This window comes from Typopeltis vanoorti, chromosome 10 (genome assembly GCF_054136105.1).
Source record: "Typopeltis vanoorti isolate ZY-2024b chromosome 10, IOZ_Tvanoo_1.0, whole genome shotgun sequence".
Classification (NCBI taxonomy): domain Eukaryota; kingdom Metazoa; phylum Arthropoda; class Arachnida; order Uropygi; family Thelyphonidae; genus Typopeltis; species Typopeltis vanoorti.
Genome location: NC_143558.1, coordinates 40,377,866 through 40,394,076, shown reverse-complemented (window position 1 = coordinate 40,394,076; position 16,211 = coordinate 40,377,866). Strand labels below are relative to the sequence as shown.

The window sequence follows — 16,211 nt, the reverse complement described above, 5'->3', positions numbered from 1 at the left end:
TTATTAAATAGTTTTTCAAGAAATTTGATGTTATCTGGTTCGATTAATTTTAAAAATTCTGTTTGCACACCATCTGGTCCACTGGCTTTTCCTGTTTTACTTGTTTGTATAGCATTCTCTATTTTGCATTTCATGATTGCTGGTCTTTGAATGTTATTTTTTATATTTATGGGCTTCTGTCTAGTATCATTGAAAAGTTCTGTTACATATTTTTATCCAAATCTGTGCTTTATTCTCTTCTTCTAGAACTATTTTTCCATTTTCGTCTCTTAGAGACACTATTTGCTTTTTCCTCAGTTTTCCGGAAATTTCATTGATTTTCTTATACAGATTGAAATTATCATCTTGTTTCTGAAGCAGTTCAATTTCAGTACATAAATTTTTCATCCAATTTTCCTTGGCTTCTTTTATTTTTTTCTTGATGATGTTATGTGTTTCTGTATACCTGACTAGGTCTTTGTTTTTATACATTCTTCTTGTATCAATAAGAGAAAGAATCTCATCTGTCATCCATTCCTGTTGTTTTATATTATTCACATAACCTACTTCTTCAGTACTTGTTGTTACGATGGCATTCTTTAAGCTATTCCAAAGAGATTCCACACTTTTATTTTCTTCTATGTTAATCTGTTGTAATCACAGGTTAAGCTGTGTCTTGGCACTTTTATTTATATTCGGGTCTTTCAGTTTTTCTGCATCAATTTTCTTTTTCTTCTTTTGTGATTTTATTACTATTATTATTTCAGTATATTGTATAACTGAATAATAAAAAATGTGGTGTAATCACTGAAATATGTCTTTTGAACCAATTAGCCACAGAAGTCTACGCCTGCAAATATAAATTATTTTTAAAGTTGGAACAGATAAAACTACTATTTATTTAATTCGTGTGATTTATTTCGTTAATTGTTACTTTATTATAAAGAATATTAATAATTTTGCAAGGTATGATACTTTTCAAAGCACTTAGGTAAATGTAATGGTTTTAAACATTTTTTACATTGCCATGTAGTCTCACTTCTTACATTATGCTTGGCACATATATGGCCATCTCTTTGCTGGATGTTGCTTTTTATCAGTAGGGGGGTATATGTTCAATAAAATGTGCCCAATTTTTTGCCTGCAGTCTAATTGGCCAGTCCTTATGCGATGGACGTCCACAGGTACTATAATTAGGTAAAGATATATTTGACAACATATCTTCTGCTACATTCAAACAGAAATTGACTATTGTTGGTTTTGATGTATTGGGTAGTTTGGAATATAAAACATAAGCATTGTAAATAGCGATATCCATCAAATACAAAAATATTTTCTTGTAACCTTTGATGCATTTTCGCATAATTAGAAAACAAGCAAATTGTTGGTCTTGCCTATCGACACCGTCCATTCTGCAATTATATTCAAGAACACATTTAGGTTTTATTACTTTTTCTTCATCGCCCCTCTTACTTCTCCTTACTTTTTCTGTATCTACCATTTCTTCTTTTGAATGCTTTGTGCTTATCATATAAACCTCATCGCGGCAACGTAATGAAAAAATTCCTCGACAAGATAAAGTTTTTGATTCGCCTTTTTTTATTTTATATGTCGTCAATTTCTTAGGCATATTCTTGCGATTTTTTCTAACTGTGCCCACAACATTTGTACTATTTTTTCTCAAGAAATAAAATAATTCTGGTGACGAATACCAGTTATCTAAGAATAACGTATATCCTTTTCCTAAAATAGGTTCGGGCAACTCCATGACGATATTTTGAGATGCAGGTGTATCGCTTCCTGGAATTTTATCCTTTCCTGTATAAATTTTGAACTTTGAACAATATCCAGAGTCTGATTCACATATCTTGTAAAATTTTATCCCAAATCGTGCTCGTTTGCTAGCAATGAACTGTACATAATTTAGTTGACCTCTATATTTCATAAGGGATTCGTCAATTACTACATTTTTATCTGGTGTATATAATTGCTGAAACTTATTGTTCAGGTAGTCAACTATATTTTGCACTTTACATATTTTATCGTCTTTCTTTATTGTTTCATTATCCACGAAATGGAGAAAATGAGATATAGCCAAGAAGCATTTACGAGGCATAATTTTTGAATATATGGGTGTCTCGACCACAGCCCTCTTTGACCAGTACATGTCTATATTAGATTTTTTTTACCTGTGACATAATTATACATAATGCAAAATATGCCTGCAATTTGTCACTTGTTATTGGATACCATTCTTCAGTCTTTTTAGTATTTCCTCGTTTATTGCTTGAGCCGCATATCTATTAGTTTCTGTAACTATCATGTCAAAGAAATCATCGCAAAGTATTTGTTTCAAAACAGAAAGAAGTGTTGGATTTGCACCAAATCTTAGCAAAGCAATTGCATTGATGCTGGGAATTTCTGTAAATGGTTTTATAATAGGAATATTTTCCTTTTCTTGCCAATTCCATTCATTTTCTGTTACATCGGAATCATTGCTACTAGACGATATCAGTCTCAAATGTTTACGAACATTGCCTCGAATCGAACTTCCACTGCTACTGTCGCTATTGTCACTTGACAAGTCAAAAATGCCAACACTTTGATGATATAAATTTGTCTCGCTGTTTTTATCCACTGTCCTCTCCGCTTTCAATATCATTTTCGGCTAACATATAAATATTTGCAGACATATTAGGAACGATAATAAATTGCAACACAAACTAACTAGTGAATAGAGTATATATGCATATATATTCACTGCCTAACACCCTAAATTCGTTTGAAATTGACGTGAACTTCGTAATGTCTGCGATGCGTCAAAATCAATTTTGGTGCAATAAACAAAATACGTGTTCACAGACGTCTTTGTATGTTAGCTCTAAATTCGTTTGAAATTGACGCGATCTTTGTAACATCTGCAATACATCAAAATCAATTTTGGTGCAATAAACAAAAAACTTGTCACAGATGTCTTTGTATGTTAACGGGTTAAAGAAATGTTGCAAAGATTGAAATAAGTGGTAATCAACCTTGGTACAGGTAATTCTTGCACTATGAAGGCATGCATTATCATGGTGAAAACACCCTTTTGATTGACCAGAGAACAACTTTTTTTTTTTTTTTTCAGTGGATTGAGTTGTTCACAGTATACTTCAGCTGTGATTGTTTAGTTTTGTGGCAAGAGTTCAAAGTGTATAATACCAGTCGTATCCCACCAAATGCTTAACAAAACATTCGGAGGTTGAAGATCTTGTTTTAGCTGAGGTTTAGCCTGCTCCCCTGAATGAATCCACTGCTTTCGGCATTTAACATTCTTGTAAAGTATCCACTTTTCATTACCATTAACTACATGACTCAAAAACAGAGATTGAACCTCTCGAGAATGATGAGCAGTGCAGATGTTGATGCACTCTCTTTGATTGTTGTTCATCAGTTCGTGAGGAATCCACTTGCCGAGCTTAGACACTATTCCAAGTTCTTGCAAATGGTGATGGATGGTTGATGATGATGAATTAAGATCTTTTGCTAAATCTTCAAAAGTTGAATTGGCATTTCTTGCAATAGTTGCATATCATTATTGAGAGAGACAGGGCACTCTTGCACATTCATTCAAAACATTATTGCCATACACTGAAAGGATGAATTACATTAATTTTGGATTTTGAAAGAGCTGAGAATTAGAATAAAAAATCTGTTATATATGTAGAAAGCCAGCAACAAACATAATGGATGTTGGCCTTTTTGTTAAATTAAAAGGTCATCAACTGTGAATAGCAAGATTTCCGGCAAAGCCATTCAACATATCAATAGTCCAGATATATGCACCCGCATCTAACAGCACAGATGAGGATATTGACTTATTCTACAAAGATCTGACAGAGACAATAGAAACAATACCAATGCAAGATGTGCTAATTATTGAAGGAGATTGGAATGCCAAAGTTGGAATAGATAATGATGGTTGGCAAAGAGTCATGGGAAAATATGGTTTCGGAGAAAGAAATGAATGAGGTGAAAAATTGTTAGAATTTGCTGTGGACCACGAGATGATGATCTGTAACATAAGATTCCAACAAAAGGAGTGTAGAAAATGGACGTGGCGATCAAATGATGGGAAAACCAAAAACATGATTGATATGATTAAAAGAAGATGGATAACATCAGTACAGCAATGTTGAACTTTTCAAGGAGCGGATATAGACTCGGACCATAGTTTAGTGATTGCAAACATCAAGATGAAATTAAAAAAGAAATATAAACCCCAACATTAGAATAGAAGAGATACAGCATGAATAAGTGAAGCAGAAATAGGAAGAAGGTACAGAACAGTGTTAGAAGAGAAACTTAAAAGTGTGGAGAAAGAAAAAAACTCGAATTTAAGAGTGAACGATAGAAGATGCAGTTGAAGAAACAGTACCAGAAGAAGAGAAGATCAAGAAGAAATGGATTACACAAGAAACACTGAAGTTAGTACAGGAGAAAAGAATGTTGAAGATAAGAAGGGATACATCAGAACAAATAGAAGAGCAATATAGAAGAAAGTGTAATGAGATGAAAAAAGCAGTCAGAATGGATAAGATGAAATGGTTAGAAGCCCAGTGCAACAATATAGAACAGAACTATGGAGAGCATAAAACAAGGGAGGTATACAAAATGATCAGAACCATTAATAGAAAGTGGCAACCAAGATGAATAAAGAAAAAATTGTACAGCGGTAGACAAGATACTGTAGTGAGTTATATGAAGAAAAACTAGATTCAGATAGCATTGGGAAACTGACTGAAGAATTGAAGCAGATATCACCACCAGGTAACGAGCATGATATGGACATTTTAAGAGGAGAGGTAGAAAAAGTAATAGGACGGCTAAAACACAACAAGAGTCCTGGTAACGATAACATTGCTGGAGAAATGATTAAATATGGTGGTGAAAGTATAGTTACAGAAATGCACCAACTATGTAATATGGTATGGAAAGAAGGGAAAATGCCAGAGGAGTGAGTGAAATCAATATTAGTAACATTATACAAGAAAGGAAATAAGCTAGAATGTAAAAATTATAGAACAATTGCCTTGATAAGTCACCTTGGTAAAGTGATGATGATCATTTTGACAGAAAGATTGAGAACACAGTTGGAAGCTTACCTTGCAGACGAGCAAGCAGGATTTAGGAAGGATAGAACTACAATTCAACAGATTTTGACAATGAGGTTAATAGCAGAGAAAGCTAGGAGAAAAAACAAAAACATATATGCTTGCTTTGTTGATTTTCGGAAAGCATTTGACAGTATTGACCAGAAAGTGACATTAGCAGTTCTGGAATCCTATGGAACTGATAAAAAACTAATAGCTATATTAAAAGATGTTTATCAGAATGCAGTCGCAGCAGTTAGAATAGGTGATGATTTGGGGAAATGGTTTAAAACAAGCAGAGGTACTAGACAGGGAGACCCAATATCACCAAGCATTTTCATCGCACATATAGAAAGAGCAATGGATAAAATGAAAGAAGATGCCAAAGGAATATCTGTACATGTAATGAGAATTAACAATCTGAGTGTTGCAGATGACATTGTTATTATTGAAGAAGACGAAAGAAAACTACAAAAAACACTGAAACTGTTCAATGAGGAAGGGAAGAGATTTGGACTTATGAACTTTGAAAAAATAATGACAATGGTATTTGGTGAGAGGAACATGAAACAAAAGTTACAAGTGGATGGAACTGATATAGAAAATGTAGAACAATTCACATATTTGGGAAGTAAACTGACATATGACTTGGACTGTAAAAAAGAAATAAAGATCAGGATTGCAAAGGGAAGAACAAATCTGAAGGCCATGGATAACATCTAGAAAAGTGAAACGATCAGTCTTCAAACAAAACTAAGAGTATTGGAAACATGCATCTTCAGCAGTGTACTGTACAGATCTGAAACGTGGGTAATAAATAAGGAATCAAGAAAAAGAATTTGTACATGGCAGAATTTGTACATTGAGGGTACATGGCAGGAATTTGATGATGATGAAAAAGAATTTTGGCATTTGAAACAACTTGTTACAGGAAGATTCTAAGAATAGGATGGGTACAAAAATGAAGAAAATGAAGAGAATTTGGTTGTATCTTCTATCAGAAGATACAACCAAAACAGAATCTAATGCAGAAGATTATAAAATGGAAGCTGCAAATATTTGTACACATCTGTAGAATGAGTGAGGACCGGAAGATAAAGACATTTATGTTTGGTATTTTGGATGGTTTAAACAGAAGCGGTAGACCATACAGAGAATGGATAGATGATATAAAAGACTGGTGTGGAATAGGTGTACAAAAACTGCAACACTGTGCACTGGACAAAGAAAGGTGGAAGAAGATAGTGAAACAGGCATCAGACATCAACGGGCAGTGAGCCCATGGTTCGTGATGATGAGCGATGATGAACTGTGAAAAGCAGAAAACCGTGAATTCATCCTTTTGGCATTAACTTTTCATCATTAAGTTTTACGTCTTGTTTATCTTCATGTATTTTCTGCACTCAGTTGTTACTACCTTGTGCTTGCCACTTTTACTTGCATACCATCTCCACTCTAATCAAGTCTTTTGTTAAATTTTCACCATCTTTACCTTCAAGACTTTTACTCAGTTATGTTAATTGATATCCTTCAATTAAAATCCTGTTAAATTTAACTTTTCATCCTGATTAGGCTAAAAAACCAAAATAACTTAGGTTTTTCTTCCCTACTGTTTTCATATGTTCTTGATGTTGTGTTAATATATATATATAGCATTTAAAATGAGAAAGTAGTGCAGTGTACTATCATCAACAAAACTACATTAGATTTTTAGTTACTTGAAGAGATTATTGACATATGGAAGAAAGCGAGGTGAAAGAATGGTATTCGAGTATTAGTTGCAAAGTTAGCAGATAAAAATCCATTCACCACTGCACAATTTGTAATCAGAGGAAAGCTGACAATCCTGTTATTGAAATCTGAAGACTTCCTATAAGATGTAGCTTATTTATTAGATTAACCTGATCAAATGCCAGAGATATCAAGCAACCACTTAAGCATATCCATACTTATCCATGTCATTTGTCCAAAAGTAGGCTGCATACATAAAGCAGTTCCCTTTGATCATCAGTGGCAGAATTCATACTGGCAATTGTTTATTAGTTGAGAGACTTTCATATGTTGTAGAAACCGACTGTTAGTGGATTTCTCTATAACTTCAGGAGAAAAGTATCTACTATGTAATGATACTTTATCTAGGCACTTTCCACCATTAGGTAAAAGTATCCAGATAAAAAAGTATATCTATCAGTTAGTGATGCCAGGCACTACAGAGAATTAGATTGTCACCTCTAGATTGTTTCCTTCATTTTGATGGTATATGCCTGTTGACCATGGGTAGGGTATAGCCTCTCTACTGCTATAAGCCCTCTGATGTGTGGGTAAAAGCAGAAGAGTTGGTTGTAGACCGACCAGAATTCCATGTTTATTATGTGTTATACCGTAGTGACCTGAACATCAGTTTGACAGTGTTTGGCTTAGCCACTTAATTTCTTCTGCCCAGGTTTTTCTCAAGAACATGTATGAAGGAGAAGTATATAGCCATAGATAGTTTAGTTGCATTTTTTGAGCATTGGCTACTTCCCAAAGTGATAGTTCCAAAACCATCATTTTGGGATTAGTGGTTCACAAACCTGCTTGATAGAATAATAGGGACCCACAAAAAATAGCTTGTTGTAGTGGAAGATTTATTATGTTGAATTTCTTTCAGAATGACATTGATGTTATGCATCTTTAGCCTGGACTGTTTGATAGTTTGTTATAGTAATTTGGGTGCTATGTATAAATAGACTGAAAACAACTTTTTTTTTTAATTGTATGTGTGTTGACATAACTGTTCATGTTCTGTTATGTCTAGCTTTGTTCTCCTTTAGTATGGCTTGTTTTCACATAATTAATGGACTGTTTTCTTTTATATAATCCATATGTTTCTTTCAAGTATATATGACCACATCTTGTGGTCATAATTATATTATTCTAGTCTAAATGGATAAATCCTAATTTGTTTATTTTTTTAATAATTAAATTATTTTATAACTTCAAAATTTGTACTATCCAAGAGTGAGTTTTGCAATCTTAGCCCAATTTATACACTTGTGTATAGTATTAATACACTCTGTGTATTAACAAACCATTAGATGATTTTCATAATGGCTTCATAGCTTTGAAATTATCAGGATATTTTTGTCATGTTTGTAAACCACTGAAACTCTTTAAGCCAATTATATGCTGTACTATCCTCAATTATTTTCCTTCTTATATCGATTATTATTTATAATTCAAATATTCATGTTTTCTGAAATAGTAATGCTTCATTAATTGAGACTAAAAAAAAAACTGTATTGACATAAATATCTTTGGAAAACAGTTAAAGTACCATGAAAATAGCCTGTATTTTGTGTGAATTTGATAAAATTCTCATGCTTAAAGAATCCCTGCTGTTAACACTTGCCTTCAGAAAAAGCAGATATTAGAGCTAGAAGTCTGATATAAGGAATTCAGATTGTTCATTGATAATTTCAAATCATGTTGGATAATTAGTGGCATTTTCTGAGGCCTTTTTTAAACACTTTTTTTTACTTTTCTGCATTCATAAGTTTGATTAGACTTCATATTTAGAATTCCACTAAATTACTTAATGCCACTGACTTTCTTTTTGGCATGTTCTACAATTCAAATTAAACTTTTTTTTTTTTTTCTTCGTCATTATTTAGGGACCAGAATAAGTATAAAGAAGCTGCAAACCTGTTGAATGATGCTTTGGCAATTAGGGAAAATACACTGGGAGAATATCATCCTGCTGTAAGTGTCTAGAAAACAAATTTGATCAAATGTGATTACAGCTTAATCTTGAATATATGATAACATTGCCTAGATTATTAAATTTTATGTGATATCATGCAAAGTTGTTAATTGGGCATTCCCCCCCCCCCCCCTCATACGAATAGCTTCATCCACATTTTTCAGCTTTGAAAAAACTGGAGTATCTGTTTCAACAAAACACTCTTTAAAATTTTTGGAATGTGTTTTTTTTTTTTTTGTTTTTGAAAATAGTTGATTATTGCAGTTAGAAGTAGTATATTAAGTTTTATTGGCTGACAGATCTTTTCTCTATCAAATAAACAGCAAAAGTTTTATATCATATTGGAATTATTGGAATCTTTGTGAAATGGAAACCTTGCCACATACTGTTGCTAGAAACCAGAAGTAAATTATATTTCTAATTAATTAGTATTATTCAAGTATGGTAGCAGTTTTTACCCCAGGTGCTAATTAAAATTGCTAATAGTTCATGGGCCAGCTATTTTGTGATTATCTAAGGGTAGAGGCTAGCTGCCCACTAATCTTTAAAATTTACTTAGGGCTAAATGGCCTAGCCTATTCTCTTTAGAGAATAAAAGGCATTAGCAACTCTAGAATGAATAAAAAGTGTTACTTGTATTGCCATCTCTTATGATGACCATAATTACAGCATTGATCTTGCTAGTTTTAAACTAGATTTGACAAATGGGTGTTTAAAGTGAGTGAGATATAAAGATTTCATTCTTATAAGAATTGTCTGTAATGCGATCAGTATTAATATTTCGATCTGATTATAGAAAATAGTCCAAGGAAATTAAGAAGTTCATCCAGTCTATTGGAAGTTTAATCTGTTACACTTAATTTTGCAGATTATTTGTTAGGATCACCCAGCATTCTTAGTCAGTGACTAGGTTTTGTGAGGTCATTAGTGGATTGTAGATTATTCAACATCCATCAGTTTGGTTCAGTACATTTGCAGAAAGATAGCTAGCTATAGATATAGCCAAGAAAAGAATATAAATATTCAACTGAGAGCACTTCATTGTACTGAACTTTGAGTCTAAAATGCTGATAGAACTGTGTTCAATACCACTTTGAGTTGAGCTGGATGTATGCTGAACTTTGAGGGTAGGTTTGTGCATAAAATAATTTTTCAATCTACACCTTTATTTTGGTGAATTGCTAGGAGAAACTACCCTTGCTGAAATAATATAATTAGGGGACAAAATGTCATTCCTTTTCTTTGAGGAAGAGTCATCCTGGTCTGTGCAGTACATTGGACACCATTACATGATAATGAATTTCTCATAGCCAGATGTAAGATAGCATTTTGCTTTTTGGAAGAGGCCATAACTACTTGAACTCTAGGTAGTTTACAGATAACCTAGAAAACCTTGTTGTTACTATTCTGCCTGGTGTGTCTGTAGAAATCTGATTAGCAGTATGCAAATGAACTAACAAGCATTTTTTCCCCTCCCTGTGTATGATTTTTCTTCATAACGACTAAGAATTACATGTGAATTCAGATGTGAATTACATGTGACAATGAATTCAGATATGTGATGTCACTGCTGATGAAATAAAAAAAACAAAACAAGCCTTATGGCAAAAAATCTTTCGCATTCACTTTGCCAACATTCATGACATTAAACAACTTAAACGATATGCACTACCTGTACAGATAAGTTCACCTCAACTATCCAAATTACTCTTAATTCCCTCCACTAAAAGGATGATACATGTGCTTTTGTTTCTTGCCAGAAGATGCTAAGTTTTCACTATCCTTTTTTTTTTTTTTTAAATCTTCTCTTGCTTAAGATTTTTTGTCCCATTATGTGTTATTTATCTGCTATCTCAACTGCTCCTCTTACTCTGACCTATTTGATTTTTTATTTTTTTATTCTCAAAGATTGATTACTTCCATCTAACTACCCAACAAACAAAGTAATCTTCCTTGGTGACTTTAATGTCCACAAGGAAGATTAGGCTCCCTTTTATCAGTTCTACTGACCAGCTGGAAGAAAAGCTGAAGAATTTGCTTACAGCACGTACTTCAGCTAAACTTGAATCAAATTATTCATATACAAACCAGAATATCAGACAATCCTGTCTACTCACCCAATGCTTCAGATCTTTTCTTGACTAGTTCTTCTTGGCATTCCTGGGATTATGTTAGATTACCTCTTCTCTTAATAATTCAGAATTGTATTAGAATAAAGTTTCATCTCTAGTGGAATGGCCCTTCCTTCAGCCATCTCAACCACATGTCCTCTGGCATTACAACAACAGTAACAACACCAAGTGGTGGAAGATCTCTGGAGCTTCTTTTCCCTTCTTTCTATAGTCATATGAATGATTCTGCTATATTTCTGCAATAGTGTCACAAAAATCATCCAATTTGTAAAGAGAACCTTTGTTCAGAATTCCCATCATTATCCAAGAAGTGCCATGACATTTCTAAGAAAGAAAAACAAGATATTATTAATAAATTTAGTTTAATCCTTTATCCAAGTGTTAGCAAACAAAGTTTGCACCTGAAAATATCTTCAGGACTGGGATAAGGTAGTACAACACCAGGCAACTTGTTGCAAAGGTGGAGAAAGATCTCATCACTCCTATCTCAGTATCTCCCATAATGCAAAACACACCTCCTTGCAAATATGTGTAATGCTATGCATTAAGGCAAGGGCCACTACCCATACCAGTTTCGACCTTTATTGAGGTCTCATCAGTGGGAGCCAGGCCCAGTAGTGGAGACACCAAGGCAGAAGCAATGAGAGGTCATCCCAACCTATAGGAGTTGCCAAAAGGTGTACAACCTTATTATTAAATTACTCCAGATTCAGATAAAGATGTTGAGAGTTTATTTTTCACTTGGTTAGACTATAATAAGTTTAGTTTAATCCTTTATCCAAGTGTGAGTTTGCGCCTGAAAGTATCTTCAGAACTGGGGTAAGGTTGGTGTTTACACTACTGGCCTTGCTCCCACTGATGAGATCTCAATAAAGGTCGAAACCGGTATGGGTAGTGGCCCTTGTCTTAATGCTTAGCATTACACATATCTGCAAGGAGATGTGCTTTGCATTATGGGAGATACTGAGATAGGAGTGATGAGAGAGCTTTCTCCACCTTTGCAACAAGTTGCCTGGTGTTGTACTACCTTACCCCAGTCCTGAAGATACTTTCAGGTGCAAACTTTGTTTGCTCACACTTGGATAAAGGATTAAACTAAACTTATTATCACTCTTATCTCAGTATCTCCCATAATGCAAAACACATCTCCTTGTGGATATGTATAATGTTATGCATTAAGGGAAGGGCCACAACCCAGACTAGTTTCGACCTTTATTGAGGTCTCTTCAGTGGGAACCAGGCCCAGAAGTGGAGATACCATGCAGAAGCAATGGCGAGGTCATCTTTACCTATAGGAGTTGCCTAAAGGTGTGTCACCTTTTTATTAAATTACTCTGGATTTAGAGAAAGATGTTGAAAGTTTATTTTTCACTTGGTTAGACTATAATAAATTTAGTTTAATCCTTTATCCAAGTATGAGCAAACAAAGTTTGCACCTGAAAATATCTTCAGAACTGGGGTAAGGTAGTACAACACCGGGCAATTCGTAGCAAAGGTGGACCAAGCTGACATCACTCCTATCTCAGTATCTCCCATAATGCAAAACACATCTCCTTGCAGATATGTATAATGTTATGCATTAATCTCACTAGTCTGGGAAGGGCCACTACCCAGACTAGTTTCGACCTTTGTTGAGGTCTTTTCAGTGAGAGCCAGGCCTAGAAGTGGAGATACCAGGCAGAAGCAATGGTGAGGTCATCTTTACCTATAGAGTTGCCTAACCTATAAGAAGTTGCTCGCACTTGGATAAAGGATTAAACTAAATTTATTATAGTCTAACCAAGTGAAAAATAAACTTTCAAGATCTTTCTCTAAATCCAGAGGAATTTAATAAAAAGGTGGCACACCTTTAGGCAACTCCTATAGGTAAAGATGACCTCGCCATTGCTTCTGCCTGCTATCTCCACTTCTGGGCCTGGCTCCCACTGAAGAGACCTCAATAAAGGTCGAAACTAGTCTGGATAGTGGCCCTTCCCTTAATGCATAACATTATACATATCCGCAAGGAGATGTGTTTTGCATTATGGGAGATACTGAGATAGGAGTGATGTTAGCTTGGTCCATCTTTGCTACGAATTATCCGGTGTTGTACTAACTACTTACCCCAGTCTTATATTTTCAGGCACAAACTTTGTTTACTCACACTTGGATAAAGGATTAAACTAAATTTATTATAGTCTAACCAAGTGAAAAATAAACTTTCAAGATATTATTAAGTGGCATAAGAATAAAACTCAAACTTTCTCTGCCAATGCTGAATCCCACAATAATTGAAAACAACCATTGGCAAATCCAAGTCTAATTTGAGAGAGCTAATAAATGCAGAAACCTTGCCTCTTATGCAAATAACAGTCATGCCTTCTGGTCTCTTGCAAAGGCCATTGGGTTTAATGGGTATAATTTCTGTCCATCTCTGCTTCTGCCTATCTGACCCAGATGGTACTATTGCAACACAACCTAAAGACAAAGTTGACCTCCTCACATCAGTCTTTTCTTGTCTTCTAGCTACAAGAAGCTGGAAGACCTATGACCCACCAGATAAACATCAGAATAATCTTGAATAACAGATACCATATATATATATATATATATATATATATACAGGGGGTCCTCGACCTACGTCGTCCTCGATATTCGTTGTTTCGACTTTACAGATGTAATCCCATAAATAATTTAAAAAATAAGTTTCGACTTTGAATTTTGCTCGAGTCCCAGCATGCACTCTTTGGGTACTTGCGTGCTTTGTTTACATCTGCTCTCTCACTTCTGTGTTTGTGTTTTTTTGTGACTTTTTACCCTTCAATATGGCTCCCAAACTTAAGGCAGACTCTTCCAATTGCAGTGTTGAAGAAAAGGAAAGCCATTGCATTAGAAGTTAGACATTATTAAAAGGAGAAACGCCAACGAACATCAGCCGTGCATTGAACGTAAGTCGTACCACAGTCGGGACTATTATCAAGGATAAAGTTCACATCCTTGAACACATGAAAGGATTGGCGCCCATGAATTTGACTGTGATTACGAAAAAACGTAACGTGCTCATGATTGAGATGGAAAGGCTTCTTGTTCTTTGGCTGGAAGACCAACCCTTTTGTACCCTTTAAGGCATTGTTAGTGCTAGACAGTGCCCCTGGTCACCCTGCCCACTTGGATGACTTTCACCCTAATGTTAAGGTGGTTTACCTTCCACCAAACACCACAGCCCTTTTGCAACAGCCTATGGACCAGGGTGTTATTGCTTCCTTTAAGGCCTACTATCTCCGCAGGACATTTGCTATGGCTTTCAGGACAACTGAAAAAGACAGGAACTTAACCCTCAAAGACGTTTGGAAATCGTATAGCATTTATAATGCCATACAAAACATTGAGCGTGCTTGGGATGAAGTGAAGCAGACAAATTTGAATGGTGTGTGGAAAAAACTGCCCCCCCCCTAGTTTGTGAACGATTTCCATGGCTATGAGGAGACAGTTGAGGCTGTCATAGAGAAGGTTGTTGCCCTGGGGAAGCAGATGAATTTGGAAGTGGAGGCCGAAGATGTCAGAGCTTCTGGCATCTCATGGGGAGGGGTTGTCAGCAGAAGACCTCATTCAGTTAAAGAAGCAGTTGATTGAGGAGGAGGAAGCAGTTCCAATCCCTGAACCTAGGAGATTCACCACAAGGGCTTGGCAGAAGGTTTTGCCCTCATTGAGGATAAGCCAACCACAGGATAAAAGGTAAAGATTTTTTTTTTTTTTTTTTTTTTTTTTTTTTTTTTTTTTTTTTTAATCACCTGTACAGAATGTACAATTTCATTTGTCATTTTGGGGATTATTTTCATTTTTATGTTTGTTTTTTTTATTACAGTTTTATTGTTGTCATTTTTCTGTAGAATACAGTAATTATATTCTCTCTTTCATTTTCCTATGGCCTAGTTCTGTTTCTTAATATATATGTATGACTTTAGGGTGTTTTAGGTTAGGTAAGTAACTTAGGCTATGGTAATTCCGACTTGCATCGAAAATCGCCTTACATCGGTCCGTAGGAACGGATCTCCGACGTAACTCGAGGACCCCCTGTGTGTGTGTGTGTGTGTATATTTTATAAAGATTTGAATGACTAGGACCAAGATTTAAGTAAAAAGGTTTTAATAAAAAAACAAGACTAGTTTCGGCTTGTAACAGCCTTCATCAGGTGACATTATAAAAGAAAGAAAAAAGGAAAAGACACTAAAACACTGAAGCTTAAATAAACTATACACATCATAGAGAGTCTCTATTCATAATTGACACTAAATCGTTGTGGTTGTATTTAAAGCTGTTCTTTCGTTAGTTGTATTGTTGGGAAAGTGCGTGCTAGTAGCATCTCGTGAACGCCAGTACATGATTATAGCTGAATGACAATCTGGGAGGTTATAGCTCAAGTTATTATTTAGATGAACAGGATTGAAGATGATTTCTATAGATTCCATGATTTTTCTCTCTAGTTCATCATTGCAATGGAAGATGTTAGTAGATTTTTCCCAGCAGACTTTGTGACTTTGGTTTTCATCATTAGGATTAGCCGAGAAAAGGATATGATAATGTACTGGCTCGCTGTCTCTTGTAAGTAATGTCCCTCATGTGTTCTTTCATACGCATGTCGACAGATTTGTCTGTCTGCCCAAAATAAGGAATAACACAATCACACAATATTTTATATACACCAGAGTATTTGAGTTGATGATGACAAGGTTTTGGGTTACTTATTAAGAAATGGATCTTTGGAAGTGGAGTGAACAAGGTTCTGATATTGTATTTTCTTAGAACTTTTGTTAATTTATGTGAAACTATACGTATGTAAGGAATAGATATATTGCCTTTGAATCTATTTGTTACTTCATAGTGATGTCTAGGAGGATTAAGAAGGAATTTTTCAATGATTCTCTTGGAATATCCATTAACTTCGAAAGAAGTTTTCAGATAGTTTATTTCTGTAAGAAGTTCATTTGGGTCATCCAGAAGAGAACGGGCTCTATGTCCCAAGGTGGAAATTATTCCAAGCTTATGAGGAGTGAAGTGATGGGACTGACTATGCAGATATCTGTTGGTATGTGTGGGCTTTCTATATATCGATATTTTGAGTTTACCAGAAGAGCGAGTCAGTTTGACATCAAGAAAAGGCAAGGAATTATCTGTTTCAAGCTCGGCAGTAAACTTAATACTTTGATGTCGGCTATTGAGATGTTCGAGGAAAACCATAAGAGA

At 34.9% G+C, this 16,211-nt stretch overlaps 1 protein-coding gene across 2 annotated transcripts in view; it reads left to right on the top strand.

The window, feature by feature from the left end:
- Positions 1-16,211, top strand: part of Klc (kinesin light chain) — a 261,355-nt gene that overhangs the window by 136,504 nt on the left and 108,640 nt on the right. For both annotated transcript variants that reach the window (XM_090399037.1, XM_090399036.1), the window contains exon 6: positions 8,768-8,855. In XM_090399037.1, coding sequence (XP_090255163.1) covers positions 8,768-8,855 — 88 coding nt within the window. The remainder of the gene's footprint in view (positions 1-8,767; positions 8,856-16,211) is intronic.